Below are 27,606 nucleotides of genomic sequence, written 5' to 3' on the forward strand. Positions count from 1 at the left end.
AGTCATCCTGCCCCTGCCCCACAGCTTCCTCCAACACACCACCTGAGTAGGCTGCATTTCAGGCAGCCAGTTCATCTCCAAACTGCGCCTCAGGAACATCTGTGCCCTGCCCCAATATGAAATGATGGGATCACCTTCACCTTCAAGGACAAGGACCCCCAGTGCTATAAACTTGGGGGGTTATAAATTGGTGGCTCCTCCATGGACCTTTGAGCATGAGTGTGTTGTTGGCATGGTTCCTGGAATCTCCCAACACTTGTGCATCAGCGTTTCCCTCTCACTGCAGAAGCAGCATCTACTTAGAGTGGACCAGGTTGCAGCCCATTCCGGCTCCTCCAGAACCTCTTGCTGAGCTTGTGGCTGCACTTATCCTCACGTCTCTTCATCTTTGCACACCCTGTTGATGGTCCCACTAAGTCATCAGACTTCCTCATTAATCTCCTTCTGGTGTTGGCCACGATGGGTATCCATCAGTCCAGGAAAAGGGAGCTCGATGTGTGGCATACTTCCATTCTCTCATTCTTTTACAAGTTCAAGCTGAGTTCATTTAAGCAGTGACCACTGACTCCTGGAATTCCTTCACAGAGCTTTGGGAACTGCCTGGAGTTCTCTGCTCAGTGCTCCCATCTGGTGCCCTTGTTTTGACCCTCTGTTCCTCACTCACGTCCCTGTTTTTTCATTTGTTGTCCCAAGAAATCACTTGTGTCCTCTTTCTATGACTTCCCCCTTAGATCACAGGGTGGGCCTCAGCCTCCCCAACCCCAGATTCAAATAGACAGCCTAGGAGAGTTTAGCTGTCATTATTTCAGGCATGAATTACTGTTGACATGTCTCTTATCACTTCTGCATTGCAGTACCGTTCTTCCATTGCTCAATCCTTACTAAAGTGTTGCTTCTCTAAACAAAACTGGCAACATGTCTGAGACAAGGTGAAACATTCTCAGTTCCAGAGAATTTATTTTGTTCCTGTGCCTCTTGAACCTGCTTAAGTGCATAAATCGATGAGAGCTTGAACTAAAATAAACCTACCTCTGTTGTGGCATCGAAATTGTTTTGCCTCTGGAGCGACAATCTACAGGATTAAAGGGAGAAGTGGAAGAATTGAAGGCAACCATCTTGTGCTAGCAGATACTTCAAAAATTTATTTATTGGTAGTATTACCATTGCCTGGGTCATACACCTGGACCCCATACTGCATAGGCACTGCACAAATACAACTAAAATATGGCCCTTGCCCCAAAGAGTTTGCAGTTTAAGTTTAAGACAAGAGACAACAGATGGATACAGACAGACCAGCAGGGTAGTATAAAGAAACAATGAAATGCTATTGGTCAGCATGACGGGCAGTGGCTTAGTGTACCAGTAGCCTAACCATTGTCAAGTTTTTTGTAGGCATCACAGCAAAAGAGAAGGGATTGAAGGAGGACAATGAGATAGCTTTGCAGATATTTATGTGGAGCTCCGCCTAAGTGTGAGGGGGCAGCAAGGGAGAAAGCACAACGATGCTTGTTTGAGAATTTAGCAAGAGAGTGATGGAGGCTGACACCTGGGCTGATCAGAGGTGGGAGCCAGGTTTTGGATAGTGAATGAGAGATGATGGGTAGGAAAGAGATACACATGGAAGGGCCTTGAAAGTAAAGGCAAGCAGCTTTTATTGATGCAGTAGAGAAGGGAAAGCCAGTGGAGGGGTGCAAAGAGAGGAATTACAAAGTGACAGGAAAATTATTTTTGCAGCAACATTCTGAATGGATATGAGTGGGACAACATTGCATTTGGCAAGGCTAGAGAAAAGGCTGATGCAGTGAGATGTATAATGACAAGAGCTTGGACTAGAGTTTTAGCTACAGGGATGGATAGGAAAAGGCATATCCTAAGATCCTCTTTGCAAAACATCTCAAAGATTTAGACATAGCCTATGTGAGGATCTAGAAAGAGGTCTGAGTCAAAGATGACACCCAGGTTACAGGCCTGAGTGACAAGCAGGATGGCAGTGATGTCCACAGCAATCAAGAAAGGAGGTAGCAGGGAGGGCTTATGAGCAAAGATTAAGTTAGAATTCCTGGGATACTTAGCACTGTATTTCATAATTTCCTACCCATTATGCAAGAACTTTTTTAGTAGATAGAAGTTAGAACTCTGTTTGCTAACACAGCACTGGGTGAATTTCAAATGTTATATATTTGCAATTCAGCTGTCTTGGCCCTTTTTTCTCTGTTCCTGGGAAATCTCATTGCAAACTTTACTTTTACTGATAAATTGGCAAGAAAAATATTTCAGCAAAAAAAATATTTTTGGAGGAAAATATCATCCACTAGAAATTTTGTACCACAGAAAAGTCAACAGCCTAAGGAACCCATGGAAGGGTTTCATTGTGTGAGGATCTTGTCTGCTTTCTGTAGATACTCTTCTGCTACATGCTTGCCCATTGATAATCTGGTGAGACATGAAGGATGGACCAGTGGTTAGCTCACTAGCATAGTATTTGGAAAGTATTTGGGTGGTGCTTACTTGGGGGGCTCCCCAGAAGCAGCGACATCCCCCTCACTCAGTTCCTAGGTAGAGGCGTGGCCCCCTCCCCCTTCTCCCTCCCACATCCAAACTCTGCTGCTGCTTGGGGGAGGGGGGCCCCCACCGGCTGCTGCAGAAGTCATGGAAAGTCACGGAATCAGTGACTTCCGTGACCTCTGTGACAAACCCGCAGCCTTAAACATAATCAATAGCAAACATGATTGATAACATTGCAATAAAAATGTTGTGGCAACACTTGCAAAAATACAGAAAGTAGGTTGATTTCAAACATCCTGAACAGAAACAGTTTGAAATATCCCATAAAAGTAATCCGCTGGATGGCTATGTAAAGTGTCCACCTCTGGGGGTTGTTCAAGATGATCCACAATAAATATTTTCCCAGATATGTACTGATGGTTCCAATAAATCTCTCAAGAATTCTCCCCTGGTTTTACAACTAAACCCAAATCATTTTTTTAAAGTTCTAAAACATTTAGAAAACTACTTTTCCCTCCGTATCCTCCTCCTACCCCCAAATCATTGTGGTTTCTGGCCAAGATTGAAATCAAAGATGCTGAAATAAGGTGAGAGAGGCTCCTCTTTGTACTGTATTTGGCCAGGCCATGACCACACCTCTGAAAAGGAATCAGGGCCCAAATCTATAGAGTGATGAGTGCCCTCAATACTTACAGTAAAATCCTGGTCCCATGGAAGTTAAGGAGAGTTTTCCCCTTACAAATTTGAGTGGGAAATGCAGGACTCAATACTTTGCCAGATCAGCCCTTTAGGCTCTGAACCAGCAAAGCACTAAGGCATGTGCTTAACTTTAAGCATGTAAAATAATGCCATTGACTTCAATGCTTAAACTTAAGTACATGCTGAAGGGTTTTGCTTTATCAGGGGTGTGGCTGCCAGCTTATCCCCTCAAAAGGAGGCTGGGAACTCGAGGTGTGGAGTAAGGAGCAGGGCTTGTACCCCTAAAACAATCTACCTCTGTTGATGGACATGACATTAGACATTTGTCTACATGTGCTCTGGGTTAAACAGACTGTCAAATTTGGGGTTGATTTTCCCTTGGGTGACTTCCACCTTCCTCTGGAGCATTCAGTGAGGATCAGCCAATAAGACTAATTAACAGCTACTGCAGGGGGTGTGTATGGATAGGCCTTATTTAGTCTTTTCATCCAATAGGTTTAAAATTCATAATACTGACAATAATTCAAGCAGATTTGTCATTTAATTAACCCTCAAAAGAAACTTAGTGTGAAAACCCATGCCCCACAAAGCCTTAGACACTGAACTCAGACTCCTGGACCTGAGGCATTTTGGCTCATTACGTTTCCAGAAGAAAAGAGGGGCAAGTGAGTGTTACAAAGAGTACTCGTGGGTGGCAAATCACTCTCTTCTGTAATGAGCGTTTCAAGTTCATCCTCCCAAATGAGAGTCCTTCACACCACCTCTCTGTAATAAATCTGTCACCACTTCACTGTCATTCTGCCTTGTCGTTTTCTCCTCCAGTGCCCGTTTATTCTCTGGAGCACTACAGGAGATTGCCTCACCTTCACTGAAGAAAACTTTCCAGAAAGATCCAATCCTGTGATGTGCTGAGTGACAACTGCAAGAGGTTCTGAGCGCCCTCAACTCCCAGTAAGGTCAATGGGGAAGTTGAATACCTCTTCTTGGATACTCACCAGACTTCTGTGAGGGAACCAACTGATGGATACTTTGTTTTAAGCCTCTGGATTGTAAACGGAGTCCGGGTATTGCCCCTGTCTTGAGGCTTCTAGACACACTCTTGGTGCAGATCATCTGTCTAGCACCCCCTCCTGAGAGCTGAGTCTTCACAGTCCAACTGCCTAGACCCTAGGACTAGACTTACCCCTCAGACTTCCCCCATAGCTTAACACCCTTTCCCAGAACTCCAGCCAGGTGAGTGTCCTGCAGCCACATGTTAACTCTTCAGGCGTATGTTGTTAGGGTGACCATATTTTCTAAAGGGAAAATGGGACACCACACAGTGCTCGCCAGAAGCCACCCACCCCCACCCCGCGCAGAACTGGCCTGAGCTGCTCGCCTCAGCCCTGGCCCAAGCCACTCACCTGAGTCCTCCCCACACCCCCACAGGGAGCTGGCCTAAGCCGCTTGCCCGGGAGCTCCCGCCCAGGCATGGGGCTGGCCTTAGGTCTCTTAGGTCTCCCACCAGGCCCGAGCCACCTGGCATCACTGCTTACCTAAGCCCCCATCACCTGGGGCTGGTGTTGCCACTTGCCCTCCCCCTCAACATTCCTCTGCAACTCACTAGGGAACGCTCCACCTTTTTGTCAAAGCTGGGTATTTGTCCCGTTTGCTCTTGAGCAAATAGGACAAATGCCCAGTTTTGGGGAAAAAATTGGGATGCCCGGGATGGTACTGGCCAAAATGGGACATGTGGTCACCTGATATGTTGTTGGTGGAACACAACACACAGACTTTGCACAGCATTCTGAGACATCATTGCTAAGTACTTAATTGCACAAGCTGAACGCAGATCTAGACAAACAATAAATGCTACACACATTTTCCTGCCTCAGTTTCCTCACCATTCCATAGTACTCTTTGGGCTTGAGTCAGAGTCCTGTGGATCCAGGGTTCTTCTGCTTCAGTGCATGGCTTGTTTTCTCAGTCATGGAGGGCCCTCCCCCTTCAGGTCAGCTTGCTCTCTCTGACCTTGGTTGGTTCCGCAGCTAAACCAGCCCCCCCACTAACACAGCATGCCTAGCTCTTCCCCTCCAGTGCCGGCCCAAAGCTTGCTGTGACCATGTGTTTTTATATATCCCACCATCACCATCTGACTCATTTATTCTGCTTCTGGGGATTTTCCATTACTGTAAACATCAGCCCCTTGTTAAGGTGAGAGAGAAAACTGGTTCTCCAGGCTTCAGCCAACCATCACAGCCTACCCATTGTTAGGTCCGAGTACAGATATCGCAGTCAACTGTGCTCCATTGTTCCCAGTGCGGTGGGGTTACATGCTACTGGCCCTGGTGAATTCCATGATACAGCAATTTTCATGGTAATAGTCTCATAATGTCAACCAGAATCCATAAGTTGTACATATTCCTCAGATCCTCACAACTCCAGGGTACCCTCCACTCCCACTAAGGTCAATGGGAGTAGAGGGTACTCAGCACCTTGTGGAGTCAGACCTTTGACCTATTCACTTTGGTGATTAACAAACACTCTATATTCTAGACAGGGTAACTGCTGGCATCTTCCCAGGGTTTGTTTGTTTGATGAATCCCATCATGACCAGTTATCCTGTAAGCGCATTAGTATAAAAGCAATATCCTGAAGAGAGATTTGGCCTATTTTTGTGGGGGTAAAATTCAAGGTTTCTTAGCATGGCAGTCACATCGTTAATAATAAAATCTGGGCCCAATTCTCTTCTCATGCAAGAGAACATCTACGGCGTTTCACCAGGGTAAAAGCAGTGTGAGAGGGAATCTGGCCTCATTTACAGGTCCAGTGCTTCAAGGCCTAACAAAATGTCTAACACAGAATCAGAAGTGAGGAGCTGCCAACTCCTGTCTCCCCAAGAAGATATACTCTCTGCTGCGAGGTCAGAGGGAGCAGCAACTTTCCAGGGGTGCTGTAAAAGCCCCTGAGAAAATGTATTTTCTTTTTAGAGCTAAGTCCATTTTGGACTCCTAAGGGCTCCATTCTGCGATGGGCTGAGCACTTTAGCACCAATTTAGCAAAGCACTTGCTTACGTTCAAGCCAAGGGGACTACTCACATGCTTAAAGTGGAGCACGTGCTTCAGTGCTTTGCTAAATGGGGCTCCGAGCACTTTGCAGGATGAAGCACTCCCTGTGCCAGACTTGCGATTTGACAAAGTGAGAATCAAGGGTTAGAGCAGCACCTCGGGCAGCTTTCTGAACAGTGCTTGCCGTTCCTGCCAATCAATTACACATTGGCGTGGAAATGCACTTGCAAGCAAATGCAGTAGTTGTTATGTGTCAGCAGCAGCCTCGGCATTGCTGTACAAATGGCCAAGCAGTCTGTATGGAATTAGAAAATGAAAGACAGGCATTATAGCCTAGCTTGGAGGCCAGTAGAACAAGCACATACAGTCAGAGGATCCTGAATAACTAGGAGTACTAGGCATATGGGATGACTGATGACTTAGCTGCTCATCAAAAGAAAAATACCTCCACAAATAAAGACCACAACCTCTTTGCAATTATCAATAGCAAAAAAATGAATAAGGAAGTCACAGAATGCCTGGGAATAGAGAATAAGTCCCAATTCCCTCCTTTTGGCCACGTCAGTGTAGACACTTTTTTTTTTTAATTATATATATCAATGGAGCCATAGCACAGAATAGACCACTGGAGTGGTACGAGCCAGATTTTTCAAGAGGACTCAGCATTCATAATTGGGGTTAGATTTTCAAAAGATCTCAGTTCCCGTAATAATTATTTATTATTTGTATTAGGGTAGCACTTGCAGGCCAGGGCCTCATTTTGCTAGAAACCTGTATGAACATAAAACAAAGAGATGGTCCCTGCTCTGTGTCACAGAAGGAGCTGAGCATTTGAAAATCTAACCCAAAGGGATTAAAGTATGCCAGTGGATATTTACTTCTACAAAACATGCTGGATTATTAATGAATTGTTATGCACAGCTGAACAGTGCTATTCCACAGCAGCAAATATAGTGCATATAATGAACTGTCAAGTTAAATGATCACATTTTCTTTGTCGATGCACCATGATCACCACCCTAAATGTTCTTAGTTTGCAAATATATCAATGAGTCTTATCTTGTCCACAGCTATTTAAATAATAATCAGCTATGTCTTGCAAACACTGGCCTCTACTGGATGGAATGTCATTAGCAGCTACGTTCAAATGGATATATGCACAGGCTGCCGTCTAGAGACCTACATCTTGGCCTAAACAAAGGGCTGGGAAACGGAACAGGAGAAAGATAAAAAGGTAAGAAAGGAGGAACAGAAAAAGAGAGAACGGAGGAAGGGGAGACAAGAGCAAGGGAAAAGGAGAGATGAAGGAGGCAATAAGGGGAGAATTGGAAAGGAAAAATGAAGGAGAAGAGGCAGCTACCTCTGTTGTCATAATCCTACTACTCTGTGAATTTCTCACTGGCATCAGCTTGCAAAAGTTGTCAAAAAAAAATTACCAGCCAAGACGGAAAATCTGCTCACCTAAACTTTTACCACAAGAGGGAGAAGGAAAAGAAATTACACGGTTTTACTTACCAGTCAAAAAACAAAACAAAAAAACAGCCCACCCTGGGCGGGCAATGTTGCCAGGTTGAGTAACGAGGTGTCCGTGATCCCACATCATACACGCGTTGCACTGGCCTCTGTGGGGTGGATGTCAGACCTGTTCTAGTGTCATCACGTCGCTCTCCCAGTTAGTTGCCCTGGTGGCTAAATATTAACCCCAATGACCAGTATTGCTGTAGGTGTCCCAATGACTCCTCTGATTAGTGTGAGGGATCATCATACTAGCTGCCCATGGCAGCAGCCTAGAATGTATAGACACCTTTAGACTATCCTGAAACAGCCATGAATTTCACAGATTACAACTATTACTCATTGTGATGGGGTGGACAAACCCCAAACTGGACTAGGAAAGAAAGGAGTTAACGGTGTGTTCTGGAGACAGGATACAGCCCATGCTACCCTATAGCACAAATACTACTGTTACAAAGGCAGCGTGCTCCAGTGTTAGGGCACTGGAGTGGGACTCAGGAGACCTCAGTTCTACTCCCACCTCTGTTACTGTGTCCCCTTGGGTGGCTCACTTCATAGAATCACCTCTCTATGACTCTGTTTCTGCTCCACCCTCCACCCTCTGTCTGTCTTGTGTATGTAGACTGAAAACTCTTTCAGGAGGTACAGTAATGCACACAACGGGGCCCTAAGCCCAGTTGGGTCTTCTAGTTACCATCATAACATAAATATTACTACGACCAACATCCTAGCATTAGGGACTGACACCATCAGGTCTCCTCACATTTACCTTTAACATGTTGTTGGGATACCATTGCTAGTTTCTCTTAGTCTTATTGAAATACTGAGTTGTAGCATTTGGATGCTGAGTGAAAGGTTTCCAAGGGTCTGCCTACAGTTTCTACCACTGCAGATCCACTAACAGTAGTAGTGCGGGAATAGATTGTTAAGTCTAGAGATGACAGTGGTTAAAATGCCTGCAGGCAGTCTACATTCGGGCTCCCAACACTAAAGCTGCACCAATGGAAAGTCAATAGTGGAGAATTTAAAGAGAAACATTACTAAAAACAAAGGCTAAGAAAATCAGAAATTAGCAGTGCGGTGTCCTATCAACATCTTCTGCCAAAGTGCCTAACTGCACATTCTTTCCACTTCACCAACCAATAATGTTACACCAAAGTTAATTTCCTGATAATGGCCTTGGTTCTCTGCTCCAGTACTACCCTGGTGGATTGCAGTGTTCTACCCTTACCAAGGTCAGTTCAGTTACACTGTCATAAAACTGGCATAACAGAGTGGATAATCAGGCCATGTGTCTTTAAAACTATATACCCTGGATGAAATCCTGGCCCCACAAAGTCAATGTGAGTTTTGCCACTGACTTTCACATGGTCAGAATTTCACCCCTTCTCTCTTTCCTATTGTGAAAAGTAAAATAAATTCCTCTGTTAATACCAAATTTTACCATAATTTTAGTAACACAAGGAGACAACTACCAGCATCTAACCTTGGCTAATGTCTTAAAATAACTGTGTTTATTGTACAATTTTAAAGGCAGTAACAACTACAGGATGGGTTTTAAAATGCCTCTGCACAGTACTACCACAGGCAAAGATTTAGGCTGAAAATAGCGTCTCTTTCAGCGGGTTACTGTTTTTCAAGAACCACACACCAGTTTCCCTGATCATAGTAACTCTTTTGAATTCTTATGCAATCCAGGGTTTTGCAGGCTGCTTCCAGTTCTCCTTCACAGAACACATGATAATAGCGGTGGAAAACAGGACTGAATTCTTGCAATTCCTTAGAACCAGCTGGAAGCTGAAGGACTTTGGCATATTCCCCTTTCTTGTTAGTGCCCCCTTTCAGGTGCCAGGGAACCAGCACATCTTGAGAATGAAAGGACGTTCTGTTAGTATGAACAGGCAGCTTGGAGTTAATTACCTGCTTTGCATTGCCGCCTTTATCCTTAGAGTCATTAAGGATTTGGTCAGAACATGCTGAGTCTTGGCTACCGTTGTCATGCGTTTGATCACAGAACAATCCCCAGGCCACATCAGTATTGATTTCCTCTTCTTTCCCTTTACTAGCTCTCTTTTCCTTAAGGTACTTTGACTTCTGTTTGTTGTATTCTTGTTCCATTGCCCAGACATAAATGAGTGCCTTTCCGCCAGGCCTTAGGAGCCGGGCTAATTCACAGACAGCAGCCAGTCTTCTTTCCTAGTAATGAAAAGACTCAGTGAGTACATATGCAGTTAGTACATAAGCAGGAACACAACGTAATGGAACTGACAGCAACACCACTGCTGCAATGAACAGAAATGATTCCTCCCTGCTCTACCCCCAGGTACGAAACAGACTAGAGATATTTTTTTTCCATCCTACTCTTTGGTTATGTGTTCTTAGCCTGACAGAAGTGAGCATACTCCCCACTTGTGGGTGATGATGAGTAAGGGGGCAGGGGAGTAATTCATTCATAAAGTAGGTTTCAGAGTAACAGCCGTGTTAGTCTGTATTTGCAAAAAGAAAAGGAGTACTTGTGGCACCTTAGAGACTAACCAATTTATTTGAGCATAAGCTTTCGTGAGCTACAGCTCACTTCATCGGATGCATCCGATGAAGTGAGCTGTAGCTCACGAAAGCTTATGCTCAAATAAATTGGTTAGTCTCTAAGGTGCCACAAGTACTCCTTTTCTTTATTCATAAAGTAGTCAACCACTACTCACATGGGCTAGACCAAAGCTACATGGGAACTACTTTTTGTCTACAATATGTGGTAACATCAGCTGTATTGATTTTATTTATTTTTATTACAAGTAGCACTCAGAGGCGCCAATTGAGATACAGGCCCCACCCTGCTGGGTGCTGTACAAACACACAGTCCCTGCCACAAAAATCTTACAATCTAAATAGACAAGACAGACAAAGTGTTGTGATCCCCACTTTAGAGAGAGAGAATAGAGGCACAAAATCTCAGACTGAGCCAGGAATTTAATCAACATCTCCTGAGTCCTAATGCAGAGTCTTCCTCTCAAATGTCATTAATTGTAACAAGAGCAAATGAAACATAGATGACTATACAATCAAACCAAATTCTTAAGAGAAAGTGGAATACCACCATGGTGGTCTGCACAGAGTGGGAAAATGACAGGGACAGGGATACCACTGCAGATTCTGATGTCTAAGGAAGTCTTTGAGTTGTAATACAGATCTATTGCAACCTTATCACCTAGGACAGCACCCAGGAAGCAATGGGAAGTGACTGGAGAAGCAAAGGCAGCTGATAAGGAGGGGAAATCACATGAAGACAATTTGTCAGGAGGAGCAGTCGTGAGTCAGGTTAGCTGGTGTGCTCTGCCTGCTGATCATCATACTAAACTCAGTCATTTCTCTGTCTACTGTGTCCTTCTTCCTTTTTGTCTGTCTTCTTCACATCTTTCTCATCATCTGCTTAGATTGTAAACTCTTAGAGGCAGGGACTCTCCTTGATGTGTCCAGTGCGTGCACCCTAATCTCTGAAGGATGATTCTAGGAGCTACTGCAATACAAATTATTACTATTATTTATATTTGTATTATAGTAGTATCTAGAGGCATCAGCCCCATTGTGCTAGGCACTGTATAGACACAGAGCAAAGAGATGATACCTGCCCCAAAGAGCTTACATTCTAAATAATCTAAACAAATATTAAATCTACATAATAACAACATCAAGATGCAGCACAGCCCAATCTTATCAACCACCCCATGTGTAACATCTCTTCACCTTATGATCCTTTTAATGCCAGGGAGTACGGAAAGTGTTGGAAGTTTTTGAGGCGGAAGGAGTTGCAGGAGACAAGAAGAGAAAGGAATGAGAAGGGATGAAGTGGCTATATCCATCCCCTCAGGCCTTCATCCTCCCTGTCCGTACTTTCTCCTCTTTTCTTTCCCTCTCATTTCCTTACACTCCCACATTCTCTCCTCTTTTGAGATCCTCTTTTGCCATTCACTTTCCTGTGGGACAAGCTGGTGACCTCTTGTGAGATCTACAGATGTGAGTGGACTTACTGCTGTAGAAAAATGGTGGATTACAGCGATGGAGATGCAGGCATCACAAGAACTATTTCGAACTGGCAAAGACAATGCGTCACAAACAAATGCCTGGAATTTCTTTTCTCCACAGATGTCCACCAGGTTTTGGCTACGATCACAGCCAATCTGTAACAGAAAGGGTATTGTTAAACTGCTGGTTTTCACAGGAAGATAGTTACAGGAATGGCTCCATCAATCTCTTCTGTTCAGACACTGCACTGGATACATTTTAGTAAAAAAAATAAGTTTTAGTTAAAGGGAGAAAAAAAAATAGTCCAAATTATTTTTTTTGTTGCTGCTCATTTAAAATTGGCCTGTGGGGTACTGAACTCTCCAATTATTGCTTATGGACCCTTGATTCTGAAAAGCATGAGCTAAAATAGCCTTGGGACTGCTTGGGATAGTTCTCAAGGTACCCAGGCTATGAACCACCTTGTTACTTCCTGCCTCCAGCATGAGGGAGCCTTGCCTGTGCTAGCTGAGGGTTTGCTCCTTAACACCACCAGCCTGCCAGGCACTCAAACACTCTCCTCAGGGCTATGCCAATCCCGTCTTTACCTTGCAGATTAACAATCGATGTGCCCCAGTTCCCTTGAAATATTCCCCTGTGATATCCATCCCGACACTGGCTACTCACAGAAATCCCACATCCCCTGCTCTCAAAGGAACAGTGCACCCCACTTTACCAGTTTTACCTTATATCACCTATATATCCTGTATAATGCACAGCACTTGTGAGCACTTATAACAAAAGAAGCTTTATTTAAGAAAGAATAGGGATTCTACTAGACAAGAGAGATGGAAACAAATGGTGACAACAGAAAACAAAATCATACAACGCAAATTAGGGCCTGTGCTTATTAATGACCTTTCCTATTTAATAAATAGGTTTTCTCCACCCCAAAAGTTCAGTCTGTTGCAGAGCTGGCTGGCTTCTCAGGAACCAGGATCCAACTTTTCATGACACCACCGCCCCCAAGATATCTCCTCAGTGAATGGATGCGAAGTGTCTTTCTCCACCCTGTGATATAATGAATCAGTCTTTTGTCTTTACTCACAACCAGGGTGATTTCTGGTCTGGTATAATGTTCCCTTTTTACCTCAAAGTGGTTTCAATTGTTTGCAGTTGTCTTTTGTGATTTTCCATTCACTATTCAGAAATGGGGCAAAGCTAGACCACCACAGACTAACCACAGAGAGATGATAACTCCCTTCTGCTTAAATGGGCCATCACCGAGTCATCTGATTCCCTCGTGACTAACTTTTACTCCAAATCTATAAGGCATCATTTCAATATAGTTACATTATGCCTTAAATATTACTGTACATGCATCTTTCAATGATTATGAATATTGATAAGTTATAAGTTTTCAGTAGAGATCTCACATGCTGTCCTGTATGGATAAATACCATGGAAGTATTAAGTGTTGTGAGTTTATCATATCTGAGACATGAGTTGCTTGAAAAGAACAGAAAACCCTTTGCCAGTTGGCACCAATGGGCCTCTGTGACACTGCTCCAACTTACATTACTGACATTTGGTCCTTCAGGTAGACAGGAACGGGGGAATGGAGTTCTGTCCTGCTCCTGATATTCTTCCTCTTCCTTCCAGCTGTTGGCTTTACACAGGGAGGAGTACCTATGTAGCTTCACACAGTCCTCCACCACAGGAACTGTTAATTGGCTACTTATAATCCAACCACTCTGCACCTTGTGTCTGGAATTTTCTGTAGTATCTGGCTGATGAATCTTGCCCATATGCTCAGGGTTTAGCTGATCGCCATATTTGGGGTCGGGAAGGAATTTTCCTCCAGGGCAGATTGGAAGGCCCTGGAGGTTTTTCGCCTTCCTCTGTAGCATGGGGCACGGGTCACTTGCTGGAGGATTCTCTGCTCCTTGAGGTCTTCAAACTACAATTTGGGGACTTCAATAGCACAGATATAGATGTGAGGTCTTTTTTAGGAGTGGTGGGTGAAATTCTGTGGCCTGCATTGTGCAGGAGGTCAGACTAGATGATCATAATGGTCCCTTCTGGCCTAAATATCTATGAATCTATGACTAGTAACCCCTTAGGTATTTAAAAACGTGGGTAATATCCAACAGGTCAACTCTAGTATCAATGGTAAAACTCTCATTCACTGACTTCACTGGAGCCAGGATTTGGCACCCAGATGCCACCTTTTTGTCTGACAAAATTTTAAACAGCTAAAATACTGAACTCCCCATAGTTGGATTTTCTAATGGAACAAAGCAATTCAGCTCTAACTCTGGTGGTGCCAGTCGTGTCGCTATAGTATTTGCTATAAAGATTCAATACACATCGACACTTCGTAGTTTCTGTTTGAGTATGGAAATGTGAAATGTGTAGGTATACACATCCCAGCCCCAAAATATCATCACAAATACAAGGGTTAGAATTGAATGTTCAGCCCTTGTGTAACTTTAACAGAGTCACAGTATATACCAAGGGAGATGGGCCACAGGGTCAGTCTTAGGGCAGATTTCATAATATGGTATTTCCTTAGTTTGTACTTCCCTTTGCATTCAAGTCAAGAGTGAAGAGAAACAGCATCTACAAACATCCTTTTACATGCCTTACATCAAAAGAATAAATCAGCGATCAGCAACGTCCTTCTGTAAAACAATCCTGCAGTGATGCACGCATCTCTTTGATTTCCAGGTCTGCCACCTGTATTGAATTTAATAGTCATGTTACCAAAATATAGTCCAAATGCATGTTGGCTGGGAATATTAAATTTATTTTTGTTTTAAATAATCATCAATAGGAAGATAATGGAAAACAAGATTCCTAAATAATATTTGCTGGCAGTGTTTGTTTTATTTGAAACAAAAAGAATTCTAAGTCAGGCTGAATGGGAGAAGAATAGCAAACCACGTGTTCCAGAGTAACAGCCGTGTTAGTCTGTATTCTCAAAAAGAAAAGGAGTACTTGTGGCACCTTAGAGACTAACCAATTTATTTGAGCATAAGCTTTCGTGAGCTACAGCTAAATTGGTTAGTCTCTAAGGTGCCACAAGTACTCTTTTTCTTTTTGAAACCACGTGTTCTGACTAATCAATTTACTAAAGGTGACAGCATAGTTTAAATTAAAAAAAATCTCTGCTGCATTAATTTGTAAAAATTACTATATCGAGAGAGAGTGTAAGAAAGAGCTGAGTTATCCATAATACCATCACATTTTCTGGGTTCAATATAGCTTAGCTTTTGAGAATACAGTTAAGGCTTCTTTGCAAATTCCTACAGGGGCTGGCAGAATCTGAGCATGCCCAGTTACCTACACTGGATGGTTCCAGCTTTCCTCTGAGTGCCACCCTGCACTGGGCTTGGATCACAGGTGCCTGGATCTTCTGTCCAGGTAGGTGTTACACCCCTGCTCCGCCTGAGGCCTCACCCCTGCTCTGTCCCTTCCCCCAAAGCCTCACCCTCGTCCTGCCTCTTCCCACCCCTGCTCCGGCCCCTCCCATCCACGGCCAAACAGCTGATCAGCGAAGCCCACCAAACAGCTGATGGGTTTTTTTCCATGGGTGCTCCAGCCCTGGAGTACCCATGGAGTCAGTGCCTATGACTTGGATCCTCCCTTTTAAGGAGCTGCCCCCTCCACGTTTGACAGGCCTCACAGGTATACCCAGCTAGGACTGACTGTGCTCAGAGGAGCTCTTTAATCACTTTCTGACTGCAGTAGGATCTTATCCCACAATACACCCACTCACACCTAAGGACAATTTGGCCCTACACTTGTACAGTAGAAATGGGCTTGGTAGTGTGAATTAAATAAAAGCCACAGAAATGACCTTGAAAGAAACCACACTGTACACTAACGAAATCCAGTGAACTGAAACTAACTGAGAAGAACAAATCACATGACAGCCAGAATGTCAGGTCCTAATTTGCATCTAAATTATATGAAATAATTGTGAAGTCAGGCTTACTTATAATGTCATACTTATTAAAGTGAATCCACTTCCCAAAACAAAAAGACTGTATCTTGTGATGATCAAGGAGACCTTGAAACATGTTGGTTACAATGCACAGTGGATCTACAAAAGGTTCACTAGGCTTAATATAACATTGTATTTAATGTAATTATGATAGAACCTGTGTGTATATGCATAAGTACTGAACGCAGAGAACCACCATAAATCTGTCTCTTACAGGAGTTAAGCAAGTTTAAGATCCTTACTAGGATTAGCACAGGATGATTTTTTATATATAGTTATCAAAGAATAATTACGATATTCCAGCATTTTATATGTTACAGTGTGAGAACTATACACATACTGTATCACTTCAAAACAAATACACATTGGCTTACGTCTTTTAAAAACAATGAGCCAGATCCTCAGCAAGTGTAAACTGGGTGAGTTCAATGGAGTGGCCCGTTATTTTTATGAGTATTTTTTTTCCATAGTGAAAAGGCAGTTTTGTCTTGTGAGATGTTGTCTGGCATTTACTGCCAGAGACAGAGAGTCAGAACTCTGGGCTCCTGTTCCCAGCTTCGTCACTGACTTGCTGGAGTGAGCTAGGGAAAAATATCACTTCACCATCAGAGTGATATGGTGAAGCTTCATGTTCACAAAGCATTTTAGGGTCAGAGAAGTGCCCCATATTATCATCTAGCAGACCCTCTCCCTTACATTGCTCTCTGATTAAAAATAAAATAAATAATTAAGAAAATGCCCTACGTATAACAGGGAGCATTTTAGTTTTTGTCAAGATAAGTTTTTAAATATTGTTTTGTTCAGCAAGGGATGCTGTCCTCACTGTTATTTTCTGGAACAGTGGGGAAAGGAAGGAATTATTATTGTGTGTCCAAAAATGTGGTAGGAACCTGACAAAAATGAGTGAAGATATCAGTCAGCTGTACAATGGTAAGTTACTGAATGGTCTTCCTCTTGCATGTCTGTGCAGCACCTAACCCATTTTTTGAGCCATCACAGCCTAGATAACTAATAATAGTCCTGGAAATCCCTGGAGTCTTTGGTTAGTTCCTCAGCCAGCATCTTCATCTCCTGTTTATCCTTCTCCTCTTCTGGTTCTCACTATATGCTCTCTTTGGAAGACCTCTGGGGCTTGACCTGCTACTTCTGCTAGTCTCATTTCTTTCCTCTTGTGGTGCGTTATGCGATGGAACCCCAGCTCTTTCCAGGATTTTTCACCCTCGGCCACATCTCTCAGAATTTAAATGCAATCTCTGTAGGAAAACCAAAGTTTAGGGGGAAACCCCAGTGCTATTTTTACGTTGACCTGACACAGGTGTTTTGGTAATGCCGCTGACCTTCCTTTTCTTTCCCCAGAGTTTCAGCAGGGCATGTCCTTCTCTAACAATTCTCACTAAGGGTACGTCCACGCAGCCTGTGGCAGTGAGCCTCCAAGCCCAGGTCGAGAGACTCAGGCTTTTGGGTCTCACGCTACTGTATTAAAAATAACGTTGTAGACGCTGCAGCGTGAGCTCTGAAACCTGGGGCAGGGGATGGACTTTAGAGCCTGAGCCACAACTTAAGAGCGCTATTTACACAGCTATTTTTATCACAACAGCATGAACCCCACGGAGCCTGAGGCTGTTGCTTCCCATGAGCCTGGGCTCAGAGGCTCTCTGCTGCTGGCTGACAGACCAGCCATGACCCTGGTTCTCACGCAGCAAGATAACCATATCCCCATGGCAAGACCTTGCAGCTGTGTCCACAGGACATGGCGTGCTCAGTCTACATGCATAGGAGTTTCTTCCTCTTTCCCCAGGAGTTCTCTGCAGCATTTCCATATATAGTTATACATTTTAAGGCCAGAGGGGCCCAGTATGATCACCTAGAATGATCTGCAAAACACAGACCATAGAATTTCACCGAGTGATTCCTGCATCAAGCCCAGCACTTCTGGTTGAGCAAAAGCATCTCTTTTTGAAATTCATTAAATCTCAATTTAGATATTTCAAGTGATGGAGAATCCATCACATCCCTAGGTAAGTTGTGTATTTTTAAGGTTCCCCCTTTTCTTATCCGTTTTGGGAATCCTTTCAATCTTATTTCAGCAAATCAAGCTCCTTGCTTGGAACCACCTGAAGTCTCTTATCTGTGTCAGGTACTGTAGCTGAATGTTCAGTTGAGCATGGCTCAAGTCTAATCATGCTAGCAGCCAGGAGTTTTACACCTTTTATTATTTCCTTGAAGGAGGCTAGCATCTCAGGTTTAAGTGGTTTTATTTTAGACAGCAATCCCCTAATGGCTGCCTTTGTGGCACACACATTCCTACCTTTTTCCATTATTCTTTGTGAATAGAACACTGGCCCACAGGGAGTTCCACAATGGATGCTGCTGCTTCTCTCTCGTAGCTTGCAAAAAACCACTTAATGTAAGCATTGCATTTCTGCACAATACTTCCAGGGTTGTAATCTTTAGACACTCGTTAGTTGCAGTTTCAGGGTCTCCTTGATTTTCTAAGGCCTCAGCTACACTGCAATTTCAGTCTGTGATACAGTTCCACCAAGGCAAGCCACTTAACGTAGACATGGTTTACACTAGCGTATCCAACTCTGTTTTACACCAGAATAAGCTGCACTGGCAAAAATCATATCTGCACTGGGGTTTGTAGCTGGGCAGGTAAAACCCCATCATAAACAAGTTCTCAGTCACTTAAATTGCCACATGTGGGCTATGGATGAGCAGTGCTGCTAAGGAGCAGACCATGTAACCCATTAGACCGAAGAGAGAAATGGAAGAATAAAAGGGAAGTTATAGGGAAGGAACGTGGGGATTGAGAAAAATGGGAAGAGCAGTGATTTGTAAGCATTTCTGGCAGCCCCTACTGTCACTACTGGACTTCTAGCAGCCCAGCTGCCATGGTTTCCTCCAGAGATGGCTGCATTTCAGTGGTGAGTAAAAGGATTCTAATAGCATATAGTTAGTAAAGTCATATGGAATGGAACATGGGGACAAAAGATGCTAAATAAAGACACTATTAATGCCATCACAACCTGGGAGAAGCTAAGTCCTCAGCCAAGATTAGGTAGAGATAGAAAAAACACTATTATGTTGCTGTGACAGAATACACCCCACATGTTGTTGTAATAATGTCTGTACAAGGCATGCCTTGTGAGGTATCATTTAAAAACTCATGACTTGCTGATTAATGATACGGCAAAATGCACATAGCAGTGCTGTATATAAAGTTATGAACATAAGCTGAAAACATGACTGAAGTATGTTTCCCAGATAAGTCTGGGAAGTGGCTAAACCAATTCCTCGGAGACAAAGGGCAAGCTGACGCCTCAGCCAGGTGTCAACAAGGCTAATGGACCATTCCCTGCTAAGTGGCCACTCTTTGGCAAGGAAGGGGGCAGCAAGGACAAAAATCTATGTCTTAGCAAAGAAACAGCATGGAGTTTCCTTTCTTCACCAGACTGCCTGTAGCCTTGCTCCCAGCTGGAAATGCTTCTCAGAGCGGGGCAGGACTATAAAAAGAAGGGGCAGACACCCCAAAACACCCCTCTCTCTTTCTCCCTATCACCTCATTCGTCACACCTGAGAAGACAAAAGGAAACACCCATTGGACTCTGGAGGGGTCCAGACCTGAGAGTTTGGTCAGTAATCTGCTGGAGCATGTGGTAAGAAAGTCTGCTTTGCAACTCAGTTAGTTTCTTAAGTAGATACTAGTAAACATGTTATCTTTATTTTTTTTGTAACCATTCTGACTTTTACGCCTCATTACTTGTACTCATTTAAAATCTCTCTCTCTTTGTAGTTAACAAACTTGTTTTATTGCTTTCTCTCAGCCAGTGTGTTTAAATTGAAGTGTCTGGATAGCTATTTAAAATAATAAAATGGCATATTATTCCTTTAAAGGAATAGCAGATTTAATATATTTGTACTGTCCAGGAGAGGGCTGGACAGTACAGGACAGACATTTCTGGGGGAAGAAATGGGTATAGGGGTATGTTGGGGTCACCCTACCACATAGCCCAGGCTGGTAAGAGTCACAGTGAGGCTGGCTGGCTACAGCATGCACAGACATAGCTGGGAGTGACACACATGCCAGAGGCTGTTTGTGAGCAGTCCAGGTTGGAGGCTGTAGTAGCAAGGCACTGTAAAGGGCACCCCAGGTTACAGAGCCAGGGTGACACAGCTACTCATTAATCTGGATTGTGCCCCAGTATGTCATAGTATCCCATCATTATATATATTCTTTGTACTTTACCTCATTATAACTAACTCCACCTAGTGGAATTAGTTCATTTAAGTCTCTTGGAACCTGATTGATTCAACTCATCAGACGCAGATAGAGAGAACAACATCTAATTCTGAAATCCAACCACCAAATGAAATTATATGGCTCCCGAGAGAAACATTTCAGCTATAACTAATAGCATGAGAGTCTTGAGGAACCAAATTACATTCTAGCAAGTGTGCGCACATGCACGCACACACACACAGAGCAAGAAAGACGACAGTACAGCCACAGCAAGAGAGAAAAATTCCCTTGCTTTAGCTGGTCTGAGTCAGACCTTTAGGATTTCTTTCACGTAGTGTTTTGTTTTCTACTGCACAGAACCAAGATGCCTTTGGAAATAATATGCTGCGTCTAAAACGGGAGGTTCATCTCTCACTAGCATAATATCAGAATCAACTCATATACATCAATATGTTCACTTGTTTTGTGCTTCTTGCTCACCTGTTCTTTTGGAGCTCTTCAGCCCCCAGCCACCCCACCTCAAGATCTTTCACCCCTTCAGTTACTCTTTATTGAGAGAGCAGGGCAATGGAGGCTCCCCAGAACAGACTGCCTGCCCAGTGTTTAGTCAGCACTGTCTGACCACTACCCAACACAGAGAACTGGCTCCAGGGATACTTTGTAAGTCAGTTCTTCCTACCTGCTTTCACATGTCACCAGGTTCACTGAAATGCCATCTCCTCTGGGAGGACAGCATAACCAATGGAGCCCTGATACTTCCACCAACTTGCACTAATAACGCACCAAACCTTTTACTCCCCTTTCTGAAAAAACAGCACATTTTATGTGTTACTCCAAATCCTGGCTGATCCTAGACTGGGAGGAAGAAAGGAGTGGGGAGAAAGAGACCCATGTCTCCCTGCAGAAAAGGTAAAGTGCTATATAAGTGCCAAGTAAATACTTAAATTAAGTAAATCATTAATTAAAGTTTGTAAAATACTTTGAGATCCTTGGACAAGGGCTGCTATAAAAGTGCAAATTTGCTACACTAAAATCCACCATTTTACATCTTATGTATTACCACAGTTCTCATTAATGTCAATATTCTTGCCAAGGTCTACTTGATACACTTTCACATAGTCACTGTTTGTTTGCACTTTCCATCAATGTGTCATCCCAATTAAAAATGGAAACTCTGAAAATGCAAGGCTACAATGCCCTTGAAGCTTATGCTGTAGCTCTTTGGGGATGCTGTACCTTCCCATGTGCATTCACACATGACCACCCCTGCTTTGGCATGCTGAAAACTTGGAGTCAGATCCAAAGCCCACTGAATTCAATAGGAGTCTTTGCATTGACTTCAGTGGGCTTTGAACTTAGGTCATTGTAGTGGTCTAGGCTGAAATATGGCATTATAAGAAAACAAAAGCCCTAGACATAGATATCAAAGTCGTACTTAAAAAAGATGACATAAATGTAACAAAAGCCAGCTAAAAAACCCAGGGAATTGTTTGGTGAAAATCAGTTCCTCTGGCTCCTTTGCATACACTACAACAATGAAATACCCATGCAAGCCAAAAAAACACTGGGATCTCATATTTTATCAGATGCACAATCTTCTGTCAGTTTCTGTCCTAACTAAATGAGGCTCTGATTCCATCTCTCACTCAAAATTCTTCACCTGAGTTTCTTATTGTCATGCAATTGCTGTCCTCTATTGTAACAGAATAATACAGCCATTACAGCATAGCTGGTTTTGTTGAGTGTGCCTGAATTCATGCTGGTTCCATTGTCACACAATAATACCTGCCTAGACAAGGCTCTGTGTAATCAGCTAAAGAAACTCAAGCAAACACAATAGCACAGACAGCTGTGGGGACATTTTCAGACAGTGCCTAAAGATTAAAACACCGTGAAACGTACCTTAACTTTGAATTGCTGTTAGAGCTGCTATTTAAAAGTACCCTTTCTAAAAATGTACTGAAACCTCTACAGCACACTGCCTACACGCAGAAAATACTTGTCTCAGTTCCTTCTCTTTACTTTCCAATATCTGCAGGTCAAAATACTTCAGGCGGCACAGTAGCATTGATATATTTGTGCCTTAATAAAATAACTCAATTTCTCAGCGATGTGTCACTGCCTCCTGTCCTAGAGTATCTGGGCTGAGAGTTCTGAATAGGCATTATGAATACAGAGAGACCTTTTAAAAGGAACGAATAAGTATTGTCCTGTAAGGGCAGACCACAATTACTGAGAAAAATGCTGGGTCAAATACCTCCCTCAGTCAAGGGAGAAAAATGGAGGAAAGATTTTATTCTCTGTTTCTTACTCCTGGGGGAATTCTGCACCAAAAAATTAAAAATTCTGTGCCCAAAACTTAAAAATTCTGCACACAATATTTTAAAATTCTGCAAAGTTTATTTCTCAAAATAACACTACATAATCACCGAGGTTTAAATTATTTTGGTAATTTATTTCAAAATACCTGTCAGCAAGTATGTCTGAAACAATACAGACACACACAAAAATTCTCCCTGGAGTTGAGAGTTAAAGAAACCGCTATGACAACCCAGTTCCTGTTTCTCAGCAGTGTCCTCTATGTGCGAGCTGGGCTCTGCCAGGTCCAGTGGCCCCTGGTGGTAGCCAGCAACACTGCAGCCCATTTCTGTGGGGGAAAGGAAATTATGCACAAAAAACATTAATTTCTGCAAAATTCTGCATTGCGTAGTAGTGTAGAATTCCCCCAGGAGTAATAGTATCTACAGACCAATCCTGTTATCCCGATACTTCACCTGCCAAAACAAGTGTACTCTGCAAATTCCCCCCCACCCTTCAGTTCACACTCATATCTGACCCAAGTCAATGGGGCTAAAACAATGTATGAAATGTGATCGGGCTCAGACATACTCACTGCGAAAGCCCAATAAGCACCAGCAGGGACACAAGGGACAGCTGCATCCTCTCCCTGGAGTAAAAAGGGCAGAGCATGCTGACGAATCCAGCACAATAATTCTATAATGAAGCACCAGTCTATAATGAACCCCAACGGTACCTGCCACTAAAGATAATGCTTACATGTTGCCCCATGTTCTAAACTACTTCCTGTGGGACTGTGCAGCAATGCTTCAGGGAAACAGGTACAAAATCCCTTTAAGGGCTATATTTTCAGAAGGGCTGAGCCTAACTCTCACACAAATTTGCACCCACAAAATAAACTATGGGCACAAACCAAAATATATGCATGTCCAACTTCCTGGTATGCTCCCACAATCATAGGAACAGCCCTCCATTTAGTCCAGTATACAATCCCAGACAGTGGCCAGTACCAAGCACTTCAGAGGAAGGTGCATAAAAACACCTTAATGGACATTTATAGCATAAACTACCCCGGGATAAACATCCTCCTAAGCTAAACACCAGGTGATAGGGGTTATGTTCTGAAGCCTGGAGGTTTATATCACTTATAAAAAAAATCATCATTAGCTATGGAACTATTTAATCCTACTCTGAATCCTGTTAAGCAGTGGTACCTTGTGGCAATGAGTTCCATAAGTTAATTATGGACTGTGTGTATCAATTTTAAATAGGGTCACCTTTCAATTTCATGGTCCGGCCTCTTGCTCTCACATTATGAAAATGGGTAAACAGAAGTGCCTGATCTACCTACTCCTGGACCCCAAACATGCATGGATTTAAACATGAACAGAGTTGGGGCCATATTGATCTCCTCAAATGAAACACTTTTAATATCTTCAGTCTCTCTTCATACCATAGTCTCTCGATGCCTGTATTCATTTTAATCCCCAATCCCTAGACCTCTTATGTTTCTGCTATGTCTTTTTTTGAGATAGGGCAACTAGAACGGAGCACTGTATTCCAGGGAGGGAATCCCATTAATTTACAGAGTGGCATTATAGTATTTTCATTAGAATTCTCTCTCATTTTTTTACATAATCTAACATTTTGTTGGCTTTTTTTTACTATTGCCATGCCCTGAGATGTGTTCATTGAGCTGTCCCCAAGGACACGCAGGTGTTTTTCCTGAGTTGTTAGAGTTAATTTAGAATATATAACACTTATGAGTAGTTTAAATTATTTCTTCCAATCTGCATTATCTTGCATTTGTCAACCAATTGCATCTGTCACTGTGCTGCTGAGTCACCAAGCTCTCTTAGGTCTCTCTGAAAGTTCCTCATATTCGTATCTAGCCTTGACTACCCTTAATCATTTTGTGTCATCTGTTAATTTTGCAAAATATACATCAGTGACTGTGAGTCTTGATCCTTGATCCACAGGGCATGTCAGCACTACTAAGCTCCAACCTGCCCCTAGTGGCCTGCTAGGCTAGCCTAGTGGCTAACTGTTGTCAGAATAGGAACTGAACTCTTACAGAGGACCCCAGTCCTGGAATCCGATTGGGAGACTGCTAGGCGTCCTGATTGGTTCACAGCATCTATATAAATCCAGCTCAGGAACAGGAAGTTGTCCATGCAACTGGACTCCCCCTGCTTTGACTGTTCCCCTGAGAAACCTGCTCCTACTGCCGATCTCCCAGTAACCTGACCCTACGTGCCTCCTGACCTCTGTTTGCCCTCTGGCCTGTCTCAGACACTGACATCCTGGTATCAGACCTGACCTGACTCCCAACCCCAGCTCTGACTAGTAGGTCAGACCATCCACATCCCAGTTGTGACAGTGCATCATCTGTTCCTTATAGCCCACCCCTTAGCTATTAGAACAAACCAGAGTCCGTCCTGTGCTCAGCTGACCTGAGTCTTTGAAAAAGTGGAGGTGACTTACCTGTAACTGGAGGTTACTGGAGATGTGTTGTCCCGATCTGTATTCCACACCTGAGTACACATGTGCACCATGTGCCTGAGTCCAGAGATTTTTAGTAAGATGTACCCATAGGTCTTCACATGTGCAATTGTTTTCCTCTTGCTCTGAACTGAGGGCTGTCAAAAACCTACAGCTAAGTAGCATAAAATCCCTCCTTTACCTGTAAAGGGTTAAGAAACTCAGATAACCTGGCTGGCACCTAACCAAAAGGACCAATAAGGTGAGAAGATACTTTCAAATCTGTGGGGTAAGGTTTTTGTTTTGGGCTTGAGTGTCCTCTCCGGAGACAAAGAGAGAGATCAAGCAAGTCATCTAGCTCCTACTGAATGATTCATCTAAACTTACAGACATAGTAAGTAATTGCAAGGAAATGCGTTAGAGTCTCTTTTGTTTAGCTTGTGAATTTTCCCTGTGTTAAGAGGGAGGTTTATTGTAACTTTGAAGTTTTGCCTAAAAGGTAATCCTCTATGTTTTAAATCTTATTACTGTGTAAAATTACCTTCCATCCTGATTTTACAGAGGTGTTTCTTTTACTTTTTTTGTCTTTGTAATAAAGTTCTGTTTTTTAAGAATCTGATTGGTTTTTAGTGTCCTAAAAACCCAAGGGGCTGGTCTGTGCTCACCTGGTTTACCTATTTGGTTGGTAGATTATTCTCAAACCTCCCCAGGAAAGGGGGTGAAGGAGCTTGGGGGAATATTTTGGGGAAACAGTAACTCCAAGTGGTCCTTTCCCTGAATCTTTGTCTAACTCACTTGGTTGTGGCAGCAGTACCCATCCAAGGACAAGGAAGGATTTGTGCCTTGGGGAAGTTTTTTACCTAAGCTGGTAGAAATAAGCTTAGGGGGTCTTTCATGCGCGTCCCCACATCTATAGCCCAGAGTTCAGAGTGGGGAGGGAATCCTAACAAGGGCATAAGAGGCAGTGTGGAACAACACCTCTCCAGTTCCTTCTCTTATCATGAATCCTGTCATGATCCACAGCAGAGGGGACGAAGGGTGGACACTGGAATACAGGTAGGAATACAGGAATACACATCTCAAAGAACCTTCAGTGACAGGTAAGTCACCTCCTCTTCTCCTTTGAGTGTTGGTCCCTATGTGTATTCCACACATGGGAGATTAGTAAGCAGTAGTCAAACCAGAGGCAGGTGCTAGGATTCAGATGGCATGGATGTCTGTAGTACTGCTGGTCCCACAGCTGTATCTGCAGTAGAGGTCTGTAGTACTGCTGGTCCCACAGATGCATCTACAGTAAGGCATAACACTTTGCAAAAGTATGGATAGAGCTCCAGATAGCCACCCTACATATATCTAGCAGAGATACATCTCATAGAGATGCTGTAGAGGTTGCTTGCATGCTAGTGGAGTGGGCTCTCATCCCCTTCAAGGGGGTAGGGGGGGATACATACTAGTTGGTAACAAAGGATGAGGCAGTCCGAGGTCCATTTAAAGAGTCTCTGCACAGACAGTATTTGACATCTTGATTGTTACCCTAAGGTGATAAATACTCTAGGTGTTTTCCTAATTGCTTTTTACCTGAAGATGGAACCCTAGTGCATGTCAGATGACTGGAGATTGAAGCTTTCTTCCCTCACCAGAAGCATGAGGTTTTGAAAAAATACCAGTAAGTGGATGGTTTAATACATGTGAAACTCAGAAATTACTATAGGGGTGAATTTTAGGTGGAGGCAGAGAGACCTTCTCTTTATGAAAAGTGGTATATGGTGGATCTGCCATGAGCACTCCGAGCTTACTCAGACTTCTGGCTGATGTGATGGCAACTAGGAAGGCAACTTTCACTGAGAGATGGGACATGGAACAAGTAGCTATTGGTTCAAAAGGAAGTCTGTAAGTACTGAAAGGATGATACTAAGATCCCATTGTAGTGTTGGTTTCACCACTGGTGGGAAAGTTCTAATGAGTCCCTTCAGGAATCTAATTGTGACGAATCTTTGGCAGAACTTGTGGTGTTCATGGGATGGGAGGAAAGGTATATCTGAGGTGGTCCATCCAAGGTAGCAGAAGGGAATCGCTCTTGAAGCCCTGACCCAGCATTACTCTGGAGCAGTACAGGGGGAGTTACTTGTTCACCTGTGAAGTGAAGATGTCCCCACAGAATGAAGATCTTGTTCAGGACAGAATTATAAATCCCCCATTCGTGTTCCATGTAAAAATATCTGCTGAGACTGTCCTATAGGGAGTTATGCACATCAGACTGTATACTGCCAAGAGAGTTATGTGGTTTCTAATGTACCTAATTCAATAAATTTATTGGTTCTACATACAAAGAAAGGGATCCTGTCCCCGCCTTTTTGTTTATGTAGAAGATAGTCATCATGTTGTCTGACATAATCTGGATATGGTGGAATCAGATGAGTGGAAGGAATGCATTGCAGGCTAGATGTACCGTCCTTAATTCCTGTAGGTTGGGATGCATCTGGCCTCTCAAGAAGGTTCAGGTGCATGGTGCAGTGTGACTGTCCATGTGGGCTCCCCAACCTAAGAGGGAAGCATCTGTGGTGGGTTGTGCACCAGGCAAGAGAAGCCATGACCTTGGTCAGGACTGTTATTCTGGCATTGATGGTGTCTTTGTCTGGTGAGTAAATGGACCGAGTCTAAAGTCTTCAAGGCGTTCGTTACTGATCTTCAGTATGCTGATGATTGTGTCATCCTCATGTACACGGAGAATGACCTTCAGTTCATTCTGGATTTTCTTGCGCAAGCTTACCAAAGCCTAGGATTCTCACTCAATATTGAGAAGACTAAA

General features: G+C 43.3%; 1 protein-coding gene across 5 annotated transcripts in view; it reads right to left on the bottom strand.

Moving 5' to 3' along the window:
• Window positions 1-9,249: 9,249 nt before the first annotated feature.
• ALKBH8 (alkB homolog 8, tRNA methyltransferase) overlaps window positions 9,250-27,606 on the bottom strand; it is a 76,485-nt gene continuing 58,128 nt past the window's right edge. For all 5 annotated transcript variants that reach the window (XM_048844456.2, XM_048844466.2, XM_048844477.2 and 2 more), the window contains 2 exons: window positions 11,793-11,942; window positions 9,250-9,963 (listed from right to left, as the gene is read on the bottom strand). In XM_048844456.2, coding sequence (XP_048700413.2) covers window positions 9,394-9,963; window positions 11,793-11,942 — 720 coding nt within the window. In that variant the 3' untranslated portion in view covers window positions 9,250-9,393. The remainder of the gene's footprint in view (window positions 9,964-11,792; window positions 11,943-27,606) is intronic.

The sequence above is a fragment of the Caretta caretta genome, chromosome 1 (assembly GCF_965140235.1).
Source record: "Caretta caretta isolate rCarCar2 chromosome 1, rCarCar1.hap1, whole genome shotgun sequence".
In the NCBI taxonomy this organism is placed as follows: Eukaryota; Metazoa; Chordata; order Testudines; family Cheloniidae; genus Caretta; species Caretta caretta.